General features: G+C 47.0%; 1 protein-coding gene across 1 annotated transcript; it reads right to left on the bottom strand.

Moving 5' to 3' along the window:
• Positions 1-1,269: 1,269 nt before the first annotated feature.
• On the bottom strand, positions 1,270-22,796 carry LOC144737160 (uncharacterized). Its single transcript, XM_078619877.1, has 5 exons — positions 21,282-22,796; positions 15,795-15,894; positions 13,358-13,537; positions 11,059-11,193; positions 1,270-6,182 (listed from the first exon to the last, which is right to left on the bottom strand). The coding sequence occupies exons 2-5, from the start codon at positions 15,892-15,894 to the stop codon at positions 5,020-5,022; spliced, it is 1,578 nt and encodes a 525-aa protein (XP_078476003.1). The 5' UTR covers positions 21,282-22,796; the 3' UTR covers positions 1,270-5,019.
• Between the last annotated feature and the right edge of the window lie 167 nt (positions 22,797-22,963).

Here is a 22,963-nt window from a genome sequence, read left to right as displayed (position 1 = left end):
TGAGTTGCTCCTGTTCAGTTGCTTTCTCTTGAAACGAGTGGAGCCGGTGTGACCTCACCTGTGTAGCATATCAGAACCTAAAAAAACATTTTGCATACCTATGGGTAGCCCAACGATTGTCAACCGTCGCCCTTACAGTCAACCCTCCCTTCCCGCCTTTTACTTTTGAATCCCTCTTCCGATCCCTTTGAATCTCTTATCCTAACCAATCGTCTTTGAGGCCTCCCTGTACCAATCGGAGGCCTTGATTGACTTCCTGACTGTCCATTCGCATGTACGATGTCAGGTAAGTGGTCTGTTGCCTCGGTCATTACATATTTATTATCCATTGTGTAGTGTATTCAACTGAGTCGCAGACGTACTCTTTGGAGGCAACACATTTATTGATACCAACACAAAGGGGTAACTGCCCCTTTACCAGATCACAACCTATCGTGGTGGACCACCAGGCTAACTACACTTATTACATTGGGAGTAGCTACAATAGACTGGACCCCGGCTTGGGTCCAGGTCCACGTGTTGGTGACTCTTCTCGGATGTAGAACGTAGAACGCCGATCTTCAGGATAACAACAGTAATGATGCACCCCGGTCCCTCTGGGGACCCGGTTTATATCCTCACTGGTCGTGGCTGGCCCCGCCCTTGGTCACGACCACCTTCTTGAATCCTCTAGCAGGATCTCGCCCCGACACGTGACCACCCCTAGCCCCCACTTCGGGCCCCTGTGTAGACTTCACCCATCACGTGCCTTCTAGGGTCAACCAGAGTGCCATGGCCTACATTAACCCCATTCATGGCCGGCACTCTCACACCCCCTCCTATTGGGGACAGCACTGTGCGCCGAGCGTGGTGCCACTCAGCGCTCTCTATCAGCGCTCACCGAGCCCCTCTAGGGCTGGTACTACACCCACATGTATGGGGTGTCCGCGATGTAAATACATCACACGCCGTGCCTCGCTCGAGCCGGCATCACCCAGTGACATACACGATGTCGCTACATACGTGATGTCCGCGATGTATGTACATCGCACGCCGTGCCTCTCTAGGGCCGGCACCACACAGTGACATCCGCGATGTCACTACAATTGTATAAGTACGTATTGTCTTGTTCACGTAGTATTATCAAGGGCTGTAGGAGGCACGACAGATGTTTTGGGCTGATGTTTCATGTTAGATATTAAAATGTATCATGTACATTTTTTGTTAAATAATATGGTAAATATTGTTAAATATGTAGTGAGTCTAACTGAGTCGCAGACATTGTCTTAGGGAGCAACACGTTTTATTAAACTATTAGCACAACATACTCCAGGCGATTAACACAACATACTCTCGGGTGGTGACCACCCAACTAAGCACTCTACGGCGGAACTAGACACGGTTCCGCGATCCCGGTCCAGACCACAAGCTGGGTTCTAGACCGCATGGCTGGAGGCTTCTTCAAGCTTGACGTGGATCTCCTGCCTCTCCAACAGCAAGAACCCCGAGCCCCTCACAGGGCCCCCTGATATCGGGCCGGGCTGGCTCTGCTTCTTGCCCCGCCCACCTTCTCGATCTCTCTCGCCCTTGCCCAAAGGCTCTCGAGAGTTCTTCCCGGACCATGTGACTACCCATTGGCCCCCTTCACCGGTGGCTCCCCTCCAGTATCATCCGGTCACATGTCCCCAGGTCAGCCAGAGTATCATGCCCCCAACGTAACCCTAGCTGGATGACACTCCCTCGCTTTCTCAACGGGAGCCCGCACCGCACGCTGTGCGTGGTGCCACCGCGCTTAACCAGCGCTCACCCAAGCCCCCACTAGGGCTGGTACTACACCCCGTGTCCGGGGTGTATACACAACAGTATACATCCCGCCGTGGGCTCGCAGGCCCGGCACCACACAGTGACATTCCCAGTCACTACAAATATGATAAGCGGCTGTTATCACAATTTGACTGAGGAATTCAGCTGCAAGGTTGTGACGTGGAGGGAATCTCTGATCGCTATTGCAGGTACACAATTGCCCTTCCCAAGAGGACTTTTGAAATACAGTATAGACAGTCCCCAGGTTACGGAAGGCATAGGTTCCGAAGAATGATTTGTATCCTGAATTTTCCGTATGTCGGAAACTGAACAATTTTCCACCCAAAATAAACAAATTCCAGTTAGCTTAATCCTACTGAAGCCAAACCTCACCGCACTGCACTACTTGTGCTTACATAACACAAACATTTCCGCGTATTTAATTTTTTGTAACATGATTTATTTCCGTAAGGTCGGATTTCCGTAATTCGGGTCTTCCGCAACCCAGGGACTGTCTGTAAAGTTTTGGTGTTTCACAAACCCCCCTGGTGTTCAGCCATTGTCGAGTCGTCCACTTCTCCGGATGACAGAACACAACATAGAGTCAATACTCATCGTCTCAGAACTGTATTCTTTTTTATTGTTGTCTATTTAGCCGACCCCAGACTCCTTGAAAGGATGCATGATGGGAGGAGAGGGAACAGGGCGGACCGATTATGTGAGCAATGTTATAGCTCACTGACCCGCCCCCTACTACTGAATATTTGTGGGGGAAAAATAGCCTCATAGCTCATTGGATTCCTCTGGCCGGACAATGTCATGAATGCCGTCAACTGGCTACTGGACATTGACTATGTTGACCTATGTTTGGTATGAATTGCAACTTTTTGTTTAGTTGGCATCTTGTGCACTTTCCACGACAATGGACGCTCATGTCGTATATTTAACATCTCAATGGAAGTAATACACAGAATTCTAAACTGTCCAATATTAGCCTACTTGAGAAATGGCCTGTGCATCACTCCATGGGCAAAAAGATAAAGACGCAGATCCCCGTTACAGCCTGAATAGACTGTTGGGGCATGTGCTGTTAGCGAGCAGCACCTATTAAGGTCGGGACGGCACACGAGGGGGTGGGTGGCCAGCACCATGCCCGACCGCCTTTGTCTCCCTAGTGGCGATGTTTTTACACACCGCACCAGGTATTCATTTGAGGCTGAGTCGACCTCGGGGAGACCCAGTACTGGTTCAAATAATGGCTATCACTGGTGTTGGCCGTGAGCGGGAATCGAACTCGGGTCGCCGGGTTCGTAGTGCAGCGCGCTAATCACTGCGCCGCCACTCCACTTCAGGGGCGCACACAAACACACACCCGATGTCACATCTATTCATACCGAAATGATTCTGATATCACCAGTTTATCACCACATCAAGTAAAAATATTTTCCTATTCACGATGCGCAATGCACAATACACTTCCAACGATAAACACACATATTCTTAGGTTTTTTCGGTAAAGTCACGTAGGTAAAACATTAAAATTAATGAAAGTAAAATAAAACAAAATAAAAATCACGACGTTTCGGAGGCAACACATCGTCGTGATTTTTATTTTGTTTTATTTTACTTTCATTAATTTTAATGTTTTACCTACGTGACTTTAACGGAAAAAACCTAAGAATATGAATCATTGCAGTCACGAAAGCTTCAAATCTAGAGATAAACACACAGTTAACCGCCTCATGTTTTACAGGGTCATTCATACGCGTCCTCAATTACAGGGCTTAAAAAGCTGGACTATCGCAGCGGTTGGCCGTTTCTTTCATTTTAATGAACACGGGAGGGGTGGGGTGGAGGAGGGGGGGGGGAGTCTAACATGTGGGAGTGTTGAAGAGATGTGCAGGTTGGTTGTGAAGGATCTCGGGCAATGAACAATGTAGGATGACGAAAAAATAAGAATAAGTTTTACTGCTTCTTGCAATAAATCAGGTGTTAAGATGATCAAACACCAGATACCTTTTTGCAAGGCATCAAGTCTGCATTAACCACACATACTTCTGTCAAAACATGTAAATAAACATCATAATAATGTACGCATTGTCTTTGAAACCGATTGTACGGCCTTGTCTCACCAGTGTTAGACCAGCGAATACTAAAAGGCGAACAGACAATGCATGGTATCGGAGCATGTTTGTTTGCAAGTTTTGCCACCACAAGTACGTGTGATTAATGCAGACTGTTTGAACATCTTAACACCACCTGTTTTATTGCAAGAACGGAGTAAAACCTATTCTTATTTTTTTCATCATCTTGGATACTGCCAAAAAAGGTTCACCACCCGCCAAAGGGGCGTTGGGGTCTGACGAAGGTCTATTTTGAAATCATCGACGTTGAAACAATATTACCCATAATAATAGTTTTGTGTTGGGTTAGATCACGTAAATATAATTGTGTTGTTAAACTTGCCACCACCCTACACACAGCCAATCTGTAAAGGGTTTGTCACGTAAACTAAACGTGTCCAATTCGTTTACGAGTTCAGCATGAACCGATTGTTGTATGTTGGAGGGTAAACCCACAATATTTACAATTCAAGTACCGTGATGTTTCGCCGGTAATCACAACCAGCCTCATCAGGCGGCAGCCAGAGAGTTGTGGAGAAATCTTCCTCCTGTTTTGGTCTTATAGAGATAAATATGATGTCGTCACTAGTGAGCCAATCATCAAGTGCGAAGTTCATCATGCGTACAAATCAAATGAAATCCCAACGAGGATGCATTGGGGAGCAGCACAACCACCACCACTACCCGGACACAGCCAATTTACTTAGTTCAGCACTCACCGGTTGTGTGTTGGAGAGTATACCCACGACATTTACAATTCGAGTACCGTGAGGTTTCGCCGATAATTACAACCAGCATCACCCTCCTGTTGCGGTCTTAAATACATCCCTACTAATTAATACACATCGTTCACGAGCACAATACACAAATCGGTAAATGTATTCCGGAGAAAACAAAACCCATTCAACCATTGCTTTCAATGTCAAATGGGAAAAACCTCAGGATTCAAGATTTCTACCGGGTAGTTCTAGGAACGCCTCTTTAAAATCATCGCTTCCCGTACCTCTGATTAGCACGGTTGGCTACGTACGTTGTGAAAGTTCAACAACACGTACATACGTACGCACTCTGGGAAAGTCCTTCTTCCCACACTCCTCGCACACCCACGGGCCTCTCACCGGTGCGTGTTCTTGTGCTTCTCCAGATGATAGCGGTGCGCAAAGTCCTTCCCGCACTCGCCGCACACGAACGGCTTCTCGCCCGTGTGCGTCCTCGTGTGCTTCTCCAGATCGGAGCGCTGCGCGAAGCCCTTCCCGCACTCGCCGCACACGTGTCTCCACTCGCCCGTGTGCGACACGGAATGCCCCTCCAACTTGGAGCGCTGCGCGAAGCCCTTCCCACACACCTTGCACACGTGCGGCCACTCGCCCGTGTGCGTGATGGAGTGCGCCGCCAATTGCTCGCGCCACTTGAACCCCTTCCCGCAATCGCCGCACACGTGCGGCTTCTCGCCGGTGTGCGTGATGGTGTGCTTGTCTAGGCAGGAGCGCTGCGCGAAGCCCTTCCCGCACTCCTTGCAGATGTGGGGCTTCTCACCGGTGTGCTTCCTCTTGTGCTTCTCCAGATCGGAGCGCTGCGCAAAGCCCTTCCCGCACTCGCCGCACGCGTGCGGCCACTCGCCCGTGTGCGACGCGGAATGTGCCTCCAATTTTGAACGCCTCGTGAAGCCCTTGCCGCACTCCTTGCACACGTGCGACCTCTCGCCGGTGTGGATCCTGAAGTGGATCTTTAAATCGTACGACCGCATGAAGCCCTTCCCGCATTCCGTGCACGCGTGTGGCCACTCGCCCGTGTGCGACACGGAGTGCGCCTCCAAGTGAGAGCGCTGCGCAAAGCGCTCCCCGCACTCCTTGCACGCGTGCGGCTTCTCGCCGGTATGCACTATAAAGTGAGTCTTTAAGTCGAAACTCCGCGCGAACCCCCTCCCGCACTCTTTGCACACGTAAGGTTTTTCCCCCGTGTGCGTCCTGACGTGCTTCTGCAACTCGTAGTTACGCGAAAACCCCTTTCCACAATACGCGCACACGTGCTTCCTGCCGTCAGCGGCGCTCGTCGCTTCGCGATCGACGACCTGCGGAACGGTCGCCTTTCCGTCGGCGCGTAGCCTCTGCCGGCTGCCGATGGATGACAAGGCGACACTGTGGAGCATCTTGCCGCACCGCATGCATCCGGCTCGCGGGGTCTGGCAGATGCGCCCCACTTCGTCCGTCGTCGTTTCGAAGCAACCGCCCCTGCTGCATTCCTCGCACAGAAGCCTCCTTCCTTTTCCTTCAACAGCTGCGGGGTTATTAAATAAAAAGAAAACACAAATACTACCGGTTAGAGGAAAATACATTTTTAACAAACATAGCTTCCTCAATCAATTTAACATGCACATCTCGGTTAAATGGTGTCTTTTATGATCAACAAGATAAGAAAATGCATGCGAGCATCACAAATACTTGGAAATCATATTAGTATCTGAAACATAGTATGCACAATCTGCCTGTTTGGTTAAATAAAAAGTTAATGGACATGATCTTACTTCAAATACTTTAACTATTTGACCAGATAAGGCCCACTGAGCTAAATGGCTCTTTTTCAGAAGCGACCTGGCCACCAATAATAGCTCAATGAAGTGGCCTATCACGTGGAAACGTATATCAGCAGCCAAATACGATAAAAGCATATTTCTAAATGTGGAGGGAAAAACTGGAGGACACAGAGAAAAATCCACGCGACCACGGGGAGAGAGGGAAACATGCAACTCCAAAAATACCGGCGTCAGGGTCGGTATCAAACCCACAACTTCCTGTATACCAGGCGAGGTAATTAACATCTCGCCACTGTGGCACCCCTCTCACCACCGTGGTACAATCTACAAGTATGTCATCATCATAGGCTATCCCTCGCAATCAAGGATGACTGTCTTCCATAGAAGAGTTGGATTATCTGTGGGTCCAAAGATGGCTGAAGAGACCGATCTGAGATTGACAGATTCTGCTGCAGCTCGGCCACACGTGTCCAGAAAGAGTGGTGGATGGGACTGGATTAGTAAGTCAGGCTGCAGCATGCCATTTCCGCCGTTCCCGCTTTCACACTTCCTGTTTATGCCGTTGAGTTTCAAAATGTTCGGATCCTTGAAATAGACTCTCTGTGTGTGTCTCCAGCTGAGTTGATCCTGGGCAAGAATCTCACATGAGTTGGTGTGCACCATCGACTTCTTCATGTTGGCATTGAGGACATCCTTGAAGTGCTTTCTCTGCCCTCCTCTTGAACGCACACCGCGACTAAGCTGGGTGTAGAAGACTCTTTGCTTCGGGAGTCTGGAGTTGGGCATACGGATGACGTGGCCGGCCCAGCGAAGCTGATGTCGAATGATCATGGCCTTAATGCTCATGGTGTTTGTTTGCTGATGTTAGTGCATCTGTCTTCCCACCTGATTTGAAGGATCTTCGGCAGGCAGCGTTTATGGCACTTCTCTACGGCTTTGATGAGATGTCTCCTGTATATTATCCACGTCTCAGCTCCGTACAGTTAGGTAGAGATTACGACTGCTTGATAAACCATGATCTTGGTTTTGGACCTGATGTCACGTTCCTCAAACACCATTTTCCTCAACTGACCATAAGCTGCTTCCGAGGTATTGGAAATGCTCAACGTTTTCCAGAGCTGGGGACTGCTCATTGAGAACTGTTTGATGGATGACTTTATTCTTTAAAATATTCAGCGTCAGTCCTATTTTCTCATACGCTTCAGTAAAAGTTTTGACGATTGCCTGAAGATCTGCTTCTGATTGGGCACACACAAAAGCATTGTCAGCATACTGGAGCTCAACAACTACTGCCCGGATGGTCTTAGTTTTAGTTCTAAGTCGGTTGATGTTGAACAACATTCTGTAGTTTAGCTCCACTCATGCTCGAAGCTTGCCAGTAGTTAGCTGTAGCATCGCGGCAATGAATATTGAGAAGAGTGTTGTAACGATGATACAGCCTTGTTTGACTCCAATGTTAACTTCAGAGTGGTTTGAGGTGGAGCCATTTCTAAGAATCACTTCTCACATACCATCATGCAGCAGCCAAATAATGGTGACACATTTCAATAGGCATCCATACTTTTGAAGGATCCTCCAGAGTGCTTCTCGGTTGACAGAATCAAGGGCTTTTGTGAGGTCAAAGAAGGCCATGTAAAGAGGTTTGTGTTGTTGCTGACATTTTTATTGCATCTGACGGGCAGTGAAGACCATGTCAGTTTTGCCTCTCGATGGCCTGAACCCACATTGGGATTCTGGGAGGAGTTAATTAGCAAGTGGCAGAAGATGGTTCAGGAGAGTTCTTGCAATGATCTTTCCTGCAGTGGACAGCAAGGCGATCCCCCTGTAATTTCCACAATTGGATTTATCTCCTTTCTTAAAGATTGTCACAATAATGGCATCCGAGGTCGTTTGGGATTTCCTCGTATTTCCAAATCTTCAAGATGAGCGCTTGGAAGCAATGACATGAGCTCCTCTCCCCCTTGTTTGAACATTTCTGCAGGTATTCCATCAGCTCCAGATGCCTTATTGTTCTTCATCTGCTTGATAGCTTTTCTCACTTCATCAAGGGTTGGGGAGATTCCAAGCTCATTTCTGATTGGGTGTTGTGGGATGGAGCAGAAAACACTCATCGACGGACGAGTCTCGGTTGAGAGACTTTCAAAATGCTCCTTCCAGCAAGTGTTGACAGCTTCCCTCTCATTGATCAGATCTCCTCCATTCTTAGGCCTCATGTGGGTTGGTCCCTGAGTGCTCGGACCATAGGCGGTTCTGGTGGCACTGAAAAAGCCGCGCATATTATGGATGTTGGAAAGATGTTGGATCTCTTTCACCTTGTCTTCCCGCCATCTGTTTTTCATATCGCGGGTCCTCCTCTGGACCGCTGCCTTCACTTGTAGGTGATTCAACCTATTTTGCTTGAAATTGGTGTAATTTTCCCGAGCACAAAAAACCTTGTGTTTGCGATCGATCAACTGTTGGATCTCCTGATCATTCTTATCAAACCAGTCTTGATGTTTCTTAGTAGAGACTCCAAGTGTCTCTTTACAGGTATTAATAGAGTTCTTGAGACCTTCTCGTTGATCTTCCGTCGGCATTTATTCCACTGCAGCCATCGCTTGGGAGCCAGTTTTAATGGACGTGATTGAGCAGATGAGTCGGTGATCAGTTCAGCAATCATCAGCTTCTAGCAAAGCCTCGGTGATGCAGAGATGTTTACGATCCTGGGCATGAATAATTATGTAATCGATCAAGTGCCAATGCTTAGATCGTGGATGTTGCCATGATGTTTTGTATTTGTTTTCTGGCAGAACAGGGTGTCGGTGACGATGAGGTCATGTTCCATGCATTTAGTCAAGACGAGGATGCCGTTGGAATTGACCTTTCCCACTCCTTCCTTGCCGATGGTTCCATTCCAGAGCCTTAAGAACTCTTTCTACTCTGGAATTAAAATCACCGAGACGAATAAGTTTGTCTCCTACAGAAATGGTATAAACGACCTTGTCAAGGTTAGCGTATAATTTTTCATTGGTGTCATCATCAGAATCAAGCGTGGGACATATGCGCTGATGACAGTGGAATATCGCCACCCCACCAGTTTGAGATGAAGAGTCATGAGGCGCTCGCTGATTCCGATGGTTCTTTCTTGATGGCGAAACCAACTCCGTGCAGCCGCCGTTGTTCTTCCTGTCTGCCTTTTCCAGAAGAGTGTTTAGTCACCTCCATGTTCCTTGAGCTGCCCCTCCCTTGTTCACTGAGTGTCACTGAGGGCAGCCACATCAATGTTGTGCCATCTGACTTCCCGGGCCACGATTGTGGTGCGGCGTTCTGGGCGTTCGTTTTTAGGCTTGTCCATAAGGATCCTGACATTCTAGGTCCCAAATTAAATGTTTTGGCTTTAAATTTTTGTTTTCACTGCAGCAATGGTGATCCCTCTGGAGGTGGTTATCCAGTCGGGAAGGGGTGAGACAGACTATGTTTAGGGCACATTTTCTAGCCCCTTCCCCATGTGAGGTGAGCAGAGTGGATCCTAAAGTGGACTGCTCAGTCACAGTTACAGCTGCCAAAACACACTTCTGTATCCTCCAAGTGTAAGACATCCTTCATGCCAGCTTGCGACTAGAAGCTTCCAGACTTCACAATCCTGCTCCCGTCATCACTAGCTGGTCGCCAAAGGACTTGTATTGAATGTGCTGGAAGCTGCTATTCCTTCCATGAAAGACGCCAGTGCGTGATTTATTTTATTGTGAAGCTGTTGCACAGCAGCTTCCACACAGCAGCTTCTGAACGCGACGATAAATCCAATGGCAAGGAGACCAAGACAATCGCAGATGTGGTTCTGCTGCAGCCTTCATCTGCCTTCACAGCCGTTAAGAGATCTCAACATCTTCTGCCTACTCTGCCGTTGAGGACGTATTAACCCCATGGCTGGAGGCAGGTAGGATTATACTGGTAGGAACCTCCTGGTTACACCAGCCAACAGGGGATTATTCTGTCCGTCCGCCCGTCGTGCAGGGAGGGGCTGGGTGGGGAGGGGAGGGCGGGACTGGGTGGGGAGGGGCTGGTCACCCCGTGGTGCCCTTATAAAACTCAACGTTTAACCTACTCACGCCGGCTTGTGCCCGCCCTCACAGTCGGGCATATTTGCGTTGACCCTGGCCATTGACCGAGCAACCCAACGTTCCTACCAGCTCCCTCCACAGGAATGTGTTTATAATGGCGACCTATAATCGCCATGTCACAGCATCGTCAAAGGGTATATGTGGCTTTTGAAGAGGAAAAGCATTGCCATCTGCACTCCTGACCACACCCTGGTGGTGCTCGAGCTGTTTGGTCCACGACTTATTCGTGAGGGTTTCCCCCTGCTTATTTCGCACACAACCTTCACAGGTCTTTCCACTGTCCGCCACCTGCGGACGCGCTGGGTAGCAGTGCAGTTCTGCCTCCAGAGCTGCACTGCTCCACACAAGTATGTAAAGGAGCGAAGGAAGAGAGAGAACCTCATGAAGAAGAGGCGGAATCACATCACAAGAAGAACGATGAGGGTTACAGACACAATTAGCAAGGGCAAAAACAGACGACTGAAAGCGGGCAGGGGCGATGCGGAAGGATTGCGAGGTGATCCAAAGGGGATCTTCTCACCTTCACCAGCGTCCTCCTCTGATGACTCCACCTTGATGAAGTTTCGGTGTAAATTGTCAGCGTATCCATGGGAATCGTCCGTGCCCTCTGGTCTCTCACTGGCTTCTCCAACTTGACGAGTATTTGGATCCAGAACTGCACATTTATAATAAAAAATGTATTACGGTCTTTCAATCATGGGAGTTATAAAACATAAATAAACATGGCCAGTTACATATATCAGCCCTTACCACCGCTAAGAATGATCAACGTTGAATTAGTTGAGTTCTTTGAGGCTTGGGTGTTTAACAGTTAATTAATCACGAGTTATTTACTTACAGCAAGTAGATTTAAACCACCACAGATGCTGTTCAGATAGCGAACCTGAATAGCACAAATAAATGTTGTAACATCTTAACACCTGTATTCTTTTTTTTCATCTAGTATCAAGATGATGAAAACATAGCAAAAAGAGCCCCAGATACATTGTGTGTTCCTTTCACCGCCAGTTTAATTCTCACTCTTTTGTTACAGGCACCCCAAATGCCGATGTATGTGCACATATTTTACGAGGAACATTAGTAAACCATATAGTGCCATACTCTTTGGTTCTTTGGGTAAAATCACGTAGTTACAAATAAAATATGTTTTATTAGAAATTTTATTTCTAACTACGTGACTTTACCGAAAGAACCAAAGAGTATGGATACCTGCAGTCACGAAAGCTTCAAATCAACATATAGTGCCATATTTACTGAGCCTGATCACTCGTCATTTCAAACCAGATCACGGATGACTTCAAAAAAATTACTACAATTAAAAAGCCCTGATATAAAACACGGCTCATTACCCCGCAGACTCAGCTAGAGTTGCGTTCCTGAAGAACACCGCGCTATGGAAAAATTGCATTATAATAAATAATATAGGGGTTAAAGCATAGTCCGTGATAAGGTGTGAGATGCGTACGCAGGCCGAACAAAGACTGAGGTATGTGGGTAGCATCTCGAAGCATCCAGCAGCATCTCACCTTCTGCGATGCTACGCCAATTCAGTCGTATTACAATCGCTTATTCTTACTTGCACGAAGTAGTTCTGTTCACGCGATCGCGTCATATCCAATTCGCATCCGTGTCGCAACAACTTGTTATGAAAACACGCGGCGTTATAGGAGAACAGTCTGTACTGTACATACTGCGGGGTAAAGTTATGCCACCCCCCACCCCAAAAAAATCTAACGTTAACTTCATATTGCTTGGGGAGAGAGGAGTCGGTATTTGTGCAGTTCAGCTAATTCCCCCGAGTGTGCTTTCCAACTCTAACGCGGGTCGCTTGTAATACCGGCAGTGTTATCCATGTCCCAAGTGCTGCGTTAGCGAGTAGCAGCGCCACCTATGAAGGCCGCCTCGGCACACGAGCGGCGTGGGGTGGCCAGCACCACGCCCGGACGCCTTTATCTCCCCCAGTGGCAATGTTTACTAGACACCCCACCGGGCACTCGTTTGAGGTTGGTTCGACCGAGTGGGACGCCCAGGAACGAGTAAAGACAATTGTCATCGGTATTGGAGGCCGTTGGCGGGCGTTGAACCCGGGTCGCCGGGTTAATAGTACAGCACGCTAACCGCTGTGTCACCGCTCCTCACAATCCATGTCCCCCGACACACGCGCTATGTTTGGCTTTAACTACAATGTTTCTCATATCGTTGCAATCTATCGTATCCCAGCTATAAATATTATAAACGTTTGGATGACTGCCTGTGGGAAACTCATTATTTATTCACGAGTATCTATTAGTTTACCTCTTGTATGCAGCCTGATATGACCACAAATGAACTGTGATTTTTTTTTCCTCTCGAAGATCGGTTGGCTCTACTGGTGTATTAAACAGAAGCCAGGTGTCTGTATGCATATTGAACTTCTTTCGCACCGTACGTAGCCAACCGTGCTAATCGGAGGTGCGGGGGGAAGGACAACAAACTAAACACAAAAAGCAGCTCTAAAGAAATGAGTTTTAATATCTAGATGATTATTTAAAAGTGCATAGCGCCACCGGCTTCCTAATATCGGAAGAGCATTCCAGACGGCCGCAGAAGCACATCTGAAAGCGCGCGATGCAGCGACCACCTCTGTTCGATGGCCAGCCAAAAGCCGCTGCTGTGAGGATGACCGGAGTTCGCGTGATGGCTCATGCTCCTTGACGAGATCAGCAAGGTGGTGTGGTTCATTTGTGGCGAGCACTTTTCGTGTAACGAGTGCGACCATCGACGGTAACACAAGACGACGTCGCACGTTTGTCTGCGATGCGCTCGAAACGGAGACTCACCTTGACCAGTGTCCTCCTCCAACAACTCCACCTGGATGAACTTTTTTATGTCGTCCGCCCACACCTCCACCTTGGTGGTCAAGTTCTGTTTTGGATTGGCCAGACGTCTGTCGTGGCAATGCGCCATCCCCTCTGGATTCTCGGTGGCTTCTTCAGCCTTAACAGAATTGACATCTAGAGCTGCAATTCAGAAAATGCACCGCGGTAAGTTTGACGGATGGCAGATTTATTACATTACGCAACACAGGCCGGAGAGGGATGTTTCTCCCACCAATATTACAATTCTCATTGCGTTGCCATAGTTGGGACTCTCAGAGGCTTGTCCATAAGAGTTTTTTTTTGGGTTAGATCGTGGAAATATAAATGTGTCGTTAAACCCGCCACCACCCCCACAGAGCCAATTAGTAAGGTTATTGAGGGCTCGGGGTGAGCATCTACATCATGGGACCTCCTTTGCCAGTACCAAAATATGAGAATAGGTTTTCCCCTTTTGTCTGGCAACAAAACAGGTGATAAGATGTTAAAACACCAAACTGAAACCTTTTGCAAGGAATCATGTCTGCATTAACCACAATATTTGTGGTCAGAATGCAAACAAAAAACGGACTCTGATAATATATGCATTGTCTTTAAAACTGATGCTCACCCCGAGCCCTCATTATTCTGATTATGCTTGTCTTTGTGCTGTACGCCTTTTGGCATCCTCTGGTCTAACACCGCTTTGAAACTAGGCTCAAAAGAAAGCTGTCTCTGGTGTGGACCAATCAGTTTCAAAGACAATGCATATATTATCAGAGTACGTTTTTTGTTTGCATTCTGATCACAAGTATTGTGGTTAATGCAGACATGATTCCTTGTAAAAGGTTTCAGTTTGGTGTTTTAACATCTTAACACCTATTCTATGGGTCTTTTGGTAAAGCCACGTAGCTAGAAAAATAATAAAAATATCACGACGTTTCGATCGCAACGCAAGCAATCGTCTTCAGGTGAGAGACGATTGCTTGTGTTGCGATCGAAACGTCGTGATATTTTTCTTGACATTCACCACTCACCTCATCCTCAGCATTTACGAAATATTCTACAGTACATCAGGAAGCCTGTTGAGGCACCACAATGACAAGATGTTAATTGCCTCACCTGGTATACAAGAGGTCGTGGATTTGATCCCGACCCTGAAGCCTTCTGTATATTTGGAGTTTGCGTTTTCTCTCCATGGTCATGTGGATTTTCCCTCCACACATTTAGAATCAACGTTGCGTTTAAGAGTATTTGGCTGCTATAAATGTCCACATGATGTGACAAGCCACAATCATTGGGCTATCATTTGTGATAGCCAGCAGCTCAGTGGGGTCTTTTTACCTGGTCAAATAAAAACTAGTTTTTTATACTCTTTGGTTCTTTTGGTAAATTAAATTGCGACGTTTCGATTGCAACACAAGCAATCATCATCAGGTGGGAAAACCACAGCAACAAAATGTTTTGCTGAAGTGGGAGAGAGCAAAAAAAATTCTTGCTGTGGTTTTCCCATTTGATGATGATTGCTTGTGTTGCAATCGAAACGTCGTGATTTAATTTTTTTCATACCTACGTGACTTTACCGAAAGAACCAATGAGTATGGATCCCTGCAGTCACGAAAACTTCAAATCTAGAATTGTTTTTTTATAGTTTCAATGGATCCTCTGACCAGACGCATGCCTATCCGTCGCGTGCTTCGATGGGCGAGCTCACTCACCCTGCTTAGCTATTCTCTAAAAACTCGCACCTGTTTCGCTTGCAGGTCTTCACTTCCCCATGTATGACCAGTGGACTCTAGACTATGCAGTATTATTATTTCCTAACTTCGTGCACGGTGCTCTGAGATCCCTGGATGAAATTTGCGCCTTATACGGTAGATTCTCGATCATACTTGCTAATGACGGGGAGGACGGCTGTGGATTATTATTAAAAATCGCTGATAATCCAAAAATATACATTTTGCATAGATATCTATGCCGAAAACCACTAATATAGGTATCAAATATGTTTAAGTAAATTAAATTGATTAGGGGATTAACCAAAGCGCATGATTGCATGGTTTAAGCACCGTGTGACTTGTAATAAACATTTCCAAGAAGAACAATGTTTCACTGCGATTAGATTATTCATTTGGGCTAATGGAAAAACCCATGAGTTATTAATTTATGTCAAAATCTCAGGTGCGCGGTTAATCCGATTTGCGGATTAACCGCGCACCTGGGATAATCAGGAGTCTATTGTAAATTATTATTATTTTGAAATGGGGCTGTGTGGCTCATGTCATGTCAGGCTAAGCTCGATGCGCACGGTAAATAAAATAATCGCAACAACGATAGTCAAATGTCTCCGTGTCAACTTGCTGCTGCCGGCGACGACGATCCATGTTTGATTGTCAATCGTCGTGGTTCAAACGGAACTCACCGACATCTTCGCATTTCATCGTGAAGTCAGGACACGCTCCACAGTTTGCACTTTCTTCATCCTCTTGTTTGATGATCGGAAATCCCACGTACGAAGACATCTGAGGACGAAAGTAAGTTTTGTTTACATCCAATTAGACATGTGCAGACACACATACGCATGTGCACTTTTGTACATACACAAAGACAGACTGTTGGGGCAAACGCAGGTGCTGTTAGTGAGGATCCCCTGTATGTATATTTAACTTGTGAAGGCCGGCACGGCACACGAGAGGGCGGCGTGGCCAGGACCACCTTTGCCTCTCTGGTGCTGCTGTTTACATACCACAACCAGGGGCTCATTTAAAGCAGAGCAAACCTAAAGGAGGTCCGAGACCGGTTCAGATACCACTCGTCAAAGATTTTTGCCGTAGCTGGGACTGCATATTGTATGTCAAAAACACAGATACACATACATATAATATATATCATATATATAACAAGGACAAGGATTCCCTGTGTAGCCTTAACAGACTGTTGGGGCAAGTGCTGCTGGCAAGCACCTATGAAGGCCAGCATGGCACACGAGGGGGTGGGTGGCTAGCACCACACCCGGCCGCCTTTGTCTTCCTAATGGCGATATTTACACATCGCACCAGGTACTCATTTGAGGCTGAGTCGACCTAAGGGAGGCCCAGGACCGGTTCAGATAATCGTCACTGGTGTTGGCCTTGAGTGGGAATCGAACTCGGACTGCTGGGTTCGTAGCGCACCAACCGCTACACCACCGCTCCCCACTAGGACAACAATAGAGTATTCGTACACAAACATTAGTAAGCATAACATCATGAAATCCCTAATAAGCATTTAGAAAAAAAACACGATACGCAATACAAGCAGCACATGCGTGAACATTATTAGCAAGCGCCACGCAGAATGAACACAAACACGCGCGCCAGCGATCACAACAGTTAACGCAACATGCGTGGGTTCGATCTCGACCCTGACGCCTGCTGTGATATTTGGGGCCGTCCATAAATGACGTCACGCACCTAGGGGGGGGGGGGTCAGACATTTGTGACGATGTGTGACGAGGGGGGGGGGGTGGAGAAATGTGACGTCACATCAAAATGCGCAACTTTAAATAAATATAGACAACACGTTCTACTTAATTAAATAGACTTTTTAATAAATGTTTTCTCCTACAACATCAGAGTGCAGCGCCACATTAAATACGCACTACAATGACAATAGTTTAAAGCGAATTGAAGCATGTTTTTTTTGTGACGTCATATTTGAGGGGGGGTCTGACTTTTTGTGACGCCGTGTGACGATGGGGATGGGGGGGGTAAAAAAACTTCCAAAATCGCGTGACGTCATTTATGGACGGCCCCTTTAGAGTTTGCGGTTTCCCTCTCTCTCCGTGGACGCATGGATCTTACTCCGGGTCCTTCCGGTTTTCCCCTTCACATTTAGAATCAACGTCACGCGTTTAGAGTATTTGGCTGCGATACATTTCCACACGATGATGATAAGCCACTTCATTGAGCTTTCACTTGTAATGGCCAGGTCGCTTCTGAAAAAGAGCTACGCAGCTCAGTGTGGGGGCCTTACCTGGTAAAGTAAAAATTATAGTTTGATATAATTATAGTTTGATATAGGCTTTTCCCCTTTTTGTCTGGCAACAAAACAGGTGTTAAGATTTCGATTTAAAGCTTTCGTGACTGCAGGGATTCATCTTCTTGGTTCTTTCGGTAAAGTCACGTAGAAGTGAAATAATAAAATAATCAAAGTAAAACAATAAAATTATCACGACGTTTCGATTGCAACACAAGCAATCATCATGTGTGAAAACCACAGCAATACAATTTGCTGTGGTTTTCACACCTGATGATTATTGTTTTATTTTTATTTTATTATTTCCCTTCTACGTGACTTTACCGACAGAACAAAGAATATATAGGTGTTAAGATGTTAAAACACCAAACTGAAACCTTTTACAAGGAATCATGTCTGCATTAACCACAACGCTTGTGGTGAGAATGCAAACAAAAAACATACTCAGAACACATTCCTGCGGAGGGAGCTGGTCGGAACGTTGGGTTGCTCGGTCAATGGCCAGGGTCAACGGCGGCGTAGTGTACTCCGTAAATATGCCCGACTGTGAAGGCGGGCACAAGCCGGCGTGAGTAGGTTAAACGTTGAGTTTTATAAGGGCACCACAGGGTGACCAGTCCCTCCCCACCCAGCCCCACCCCTCCCCACCCAGCCCCTCCCCACCCTCCCCACCCATCCCCTCCCTCCCCACCCAGCCCCTCCCCACTCTCCCCTCTCCACCCAGCCACACCTCTCCCATTTTTGGATGCACGACGGACGGACACAATAATCTCCTGTGGGCTGGTGTAACCAGGAGGTTCCTACCAGTATAATATATGCATTGTCCTTGAAACTGATTGGTCCACACCAAAGGAGGTCCCATGATATAGTTTGATAGTTTAAATTATGCAGTACGAGTCACCATTCAACTCCTTCAAGAACTTGACTTTTTAATTGCACTTTCTTGATGAATCAATCCTTTTAATAATTATGACCGTTGTGCTATATTTAATGTTGCACAAGACTTAACAATACAATTTTTTAAAAATATTTTGTTGACTCACCGATAGCAGCTGAATGTTAAAAGTTTACCGCACTACGTATGACCAACTTTTCATTTAAATGCATTGGAGTTTTTCAACCAGGTGGTATATACCAAAAGATCGACTAAAACCTTGATATGGTACCCTGAAGGCCTGAATATAAGTTTAAATTAAACAGTTATCACTGCACCAAAGCAAACCTGTCAACCCCTTATCAGTGCAAACTTATTACAGACCAATTCAGACCTTATTGGTCACCCCGCGTCGTTATAAATCTCAGCGTTCGTCCTACAAAGTCCCATCACAAGGGAGAAACACAAACAAATAGACAAACAGCCGATGCTAATTACGCGTTGGAGTATGTTAATTATGCGATGGAGTATGTTAATTATGCGATCGAGTATGCCGATTAGGCGGTGCCATTGGAGAATGAATGTCTATGTGTCTCTGCATGTGTGTGTCTGTCTCTCTGTGTCTATGTCTCTCTGTGTCTATGTCTCTCTGTGTCTATATCTCTCTGTGTCTCTCTGTCTGTGTCTCTCTGTGTCTGTGTCTCTCTGTGTCTATGTCTCTCTGTGTCTGTCTCTCTCTGTGTCTATGTCTCTCTGTGTCTGTGTCTCTCTGTACCTGTATCTATTGCTATGTGTGCCCGCCTCTTGTCTCCATATCTAGAACGGCATCTGCGTCTCTGTGTCGATGTCTGTGTCGATATTCCCATACAGATCTATGTGTCTCTGTGTCTATAATCCCATATAGCTCTCTATGTATGTGTTTCTGTATATCTGTGTCTTTATATCTGTCTATATGTCTGCCTATCTGTCTGTCTCTATCTATGTGTCTATGTATGTGTCTGTGTCTAAATATATCTTGTCTTTGTGTATATATGTATCTTGCCTTTGTGTCTGTCTATGTATCTCTTGTCTTTGTGTCTGTGTCTATGTATGTCTCTCTAGCAGCGCTCCTGCTGCATCAGCTGCGTTCGCTGTGGCCAAGAACGACACCTCCAGAGTCAATCCACGCGCAGCTCCGTGTCTCTCTCTGTGCTGTCTGTCCGTGTTGTGTCTCTCTCTGTGTGTATCTTTGTCCCGATTGCTCCGTCTATCTACAATCTCTGTATCTAAGTCGGTTTCTGTCTGTGTCTTTCTTTCTCTTACCTCCCTCCAAATCCAACTCTCTGCGTCTCGCTCCGACTCTGTCCCTCTGTAAGAATGTATACGTGTCTATCTGTATGTCTGTGCGTTACGTGTCTCTGTGTGTCTCTCTCTACGTGTATTACATCTGTTTGTCTCTCTGTCTGTGTGCCTCTGTAACGCGCCTGTGTATTACATCCGTGTCTATATATCTGCGTCTCTATACGTGTATATGTGCTACATCTGTGTATTTACTGTGTTTGTATCTCTACGTGTCTCTGTACGTGTCTGTGTGTATTACTGTGTCTATAACGCTGTACGTGTCTGTGTGTATTACTGTGTTGTCTCTCTCTGTGTCTCTGTACGTGTCTGTGTTACATCAGCATTAGTGTGTTGATGTCTCTGTACGTGTCTGTGTGTAATATTCTGTTTGTATCACTCTGTGTTACATTTGTGTGTATTGCTGTTTGTGTCTCTGTGTGTCTCTGTACATGTCTGTGTTACTGTGTTTGTCTCTTCGTGTGTCTCTGTACGTGTCTGTGTGTAATACTGTTACATCTGTGTGTATTGCTCTGTGTTTGTGTCTGTCTCATGTATGTGTGTTACATCTGTGTCTGTGTACTACTCGGCAGAGGTGGGACAAAGTCATTGTTATGCAAGTCCAAGTCGAGTCGCAAGTCATCAAATTCATGACTCGAGTCTGACTCGAGTCCAAGTCACATGACTCGAGTCCACACCTCTGCTACTCGGTGTGTATTGCTTTGTGTGTCTGTCTCTCTATGTGTCTCTGTACGTGTCTTGTGTGTGTACTGTGTTTGTATGTGTCTCTGTACGTGTCTGTGTGTTACTGTGTCTCTGTACGTGTCTGTGTGTGTCACTGTGTGTGTCACTGTGTGTCACTGTGTGTGTCACTGTGTGTCACTGTGTGTGTCACTGTGTCTGTGTCACTGTGTGTGTCACTGTGTGTCACTGTGTGTGTCACTGTGTCTGTGTGTGTCACTGTGTCTGTGTGTCACTGTGTGTGTCCCTGTACGTGTCTGTGTCACTGTGTGTCCCTGTACGTGTCTGTGTGTCACTGTGTGTCTGTGTGTGTCACTGTGTGTGTCACTGTGTCACTGTGTGTGTCCCTGTGTCTGTGTGTGTCACCGTGTCTGTGTGTCCCTGTGTCTGTGTGTCACTGTGTGTGTCACTGTGTGTCTCTGTGTCTGTGTGTGTCACTGTGTCTGTGTGTGTCACTGTGTGTCACTGTGTCACTGTGTGTGTCCCTGTGTCTGTGTGTCACTGTGTGTGTCACTGTGTGTCTGTGTCTGTCACTGTGTCTGTGTGTGTCACTGTGTGTGTCACTGTGTGTCTCTGTGTCTGTGTGTGTCACTGTGTCTGTGTGTGTCACTGTCTCTGTGTGTCACTGTGTGTGTCTGTGTGTGTCACTGTGTGTGTCACTGTGTCAGTCCCTGTTTCTGTGTGTCACCGTGTCTGTGTGTGTCCCTGTGTCTGTGTGTCACTGTGTGTCTCTGTGTCTGTGTCACTGTGTCTGTCACTGGGTGTGTCACTGTGTGTCTCTGTGTCTGTGTGTGTCTCTGTGTCTGTCACTGTGTCTGTGTGTGTCACTGTGTGTGTCACTGTGTCTGTGTGTGTCTGTGTGTGTCTCTGTGTGTGTCTCTCTCCCTATGACGACGTCTCCACGGAGACTGCGAGTCGGCCTCGAGTCGGCGCCGTGTCCGCGTGCCCCACTCGGCTCACCGTGGACGCGCCCTGCCGGGTGCGGAGACAGACAACACGCGACTGACGCTACGCTCGGCCGTGTCTCTGTCCCCGCTGTCCGTGTCCCTGTCCCCGCTATCCGTGTCTCTGTCTCTGCGTTGTCCGTGTCTCCGTGTCCTTCCCCGTGTCTGCAACAGCCGAGGCTGCTGTGTCTCTGTCTGCAAGTGACCTCCCCCCACCCCATTCACTGCCCAGCAAGCGACAAGATGCAGCGACGAAAGGAATCATTTTTTTAGCGACAAGATGCCGGGAAAGCCGGGCGATCGCCGTCGACGCAGACCCTGGCAGGTGCCACGGGTTGACCGATTGGGATGAATTCTGTCCAGTGCCCGATTATCCCAGGACCAAAAGTCGCTACACATGTAGTAGTAGCTACACGTGTAGTAGTAGCTACATATGTAGTAGCTACACGTGTAGTAGTAGCTACATATGTAGCAGCTACGGGCCCCATACTTTCAAGGCCCCCCGCACTAAATACTTTCAAGCTATCAATTCCGGGTTAGTGATTCTGCACTTGCTCTGTTACTATAGTACTATACCGCCTTTAACTTTTACAAACGACTGGGTGTTTAAGGTTAGCGATTTGTCGTATCATCTGGTTGTATAGAAAATGAAAAAATGCAATTACTTTAGTGTGCAAGTAAAAAAAAGTTTTAATATTTATGTATTTAGGGTCCCCTTATAACATTTGCTACAGACCCCGCACAATCCGGCACTGCTTCTGTCCGATGCGCCACCTGTGCCAATCAACCCGCTGCGTTTTATCCGCACGGCGCTCCGCTCGTTGTTGTGAGCGTCGCGAACCTCTGCCCTCCGTTGCTGGAGGGCGACTGCGTCCAACTCAGTGTCGGATGACAATAAAAAAACGCTTGTGTTGCGCCCGAAACGTCGTGATTTATTTTATTCTATACCTACGTGACTTTACCGAAGGAACCAAAGAGTATGTCCACGTGCTGTTCGCCTTTTAGGATTCTCCGGTCTAACACTCGTGGTGAGACTTGGTCATAAAGAAAGCTGTCTCTGGTGTAGACCAATCAGTTTCAAAGGCAATGCCCATATATTACCAGAGCACGTTTGTTTGCATGTTCACTATAAGTACTGTGTGTGGTCAATGCAGTACCTTGACTCCTTGCAAAAGGTTTCTATTTGGTGTGTGAACGTCTTAACACCTCCTGTTTCATTGCCAGAGAGGGTAAAGCAGATTCTGATGTTTTTCTCTGCTTTGATACTGCCAAGAAGGTATCCCATGTTGTAGCCGCTCACGCGAGCTACAGATTCCCTGACAGTGCATTGTCCTTGCACTGTTCGTCTTTTGGCGTTCTCCGATCTAACACCGGTGGTGGGACTAGGCCATAAAGAAAGCTGTCTCTGGTTGCATGTTCACCACAAGTGCCGGGTGTGGCTATTTGGTGTTTTAACATCTTAACACCACCTCAAATTTAACACGTAAAGCATCCTCTTTGTTTTTTTTGTCATGCTTTGATACTGACACCCACCCCCCCCCCCCCAAAAAAACAACAGGGTCCCATGTAGGCCACCGTTCCGAAATCGACCGTGTCGGCTGTTTCAAGTTTCACGTATTAGGTAGAGCCCTGTGAGCCATGCGGATCTTGACTCAGGTACAACCGCAACAAACAAAATATGAACATATTCTTGGTTCT

Source organism: Lampetra planeri, chromosome 65 (genome assembly GCF_965212315.1).
Source record: "Lampetra planeri chromosome 65, kcLamPlan1.2.h2, whole genome shotgun sequence".
In the NCBI taxonomy this organism is placed as follows: domain Eukaryota; kingdom Metazoa; phylum Chordata; class Hyperoartia; order Petromyzontiformes; family Petromyzontidae; genus Lampetra; species Lampetra planeri.
Note: the sequence above shows the minus strand (reverse complement) of the source record. Positions and strands in the feature narration are given on the sequence as shown.

Coding starts and splice junctions, on each gene's coding strand:
- LOC144737160 (XM_078619877.1), bottom strand. CDS start 15,894: ATGTCTTCGTACGTGGGATTTCCGATCATCAAACAAGAGGATGAAGAA. Junction 13,538..15,794: donor GATGAAATGCGAAGATGTCG/GTGAGTTCCGTT, acceptor TCTGAATTGCAG/CTCTAGATGTCAATTCTGTT. Junction 6,183..11,058: donor AGAGGAGGACGCTGGTGAAG/GTGAGAAGATCC, acceptor ATAACCCCGCAG/CTGTTGAAGGAAAAGGAAGG.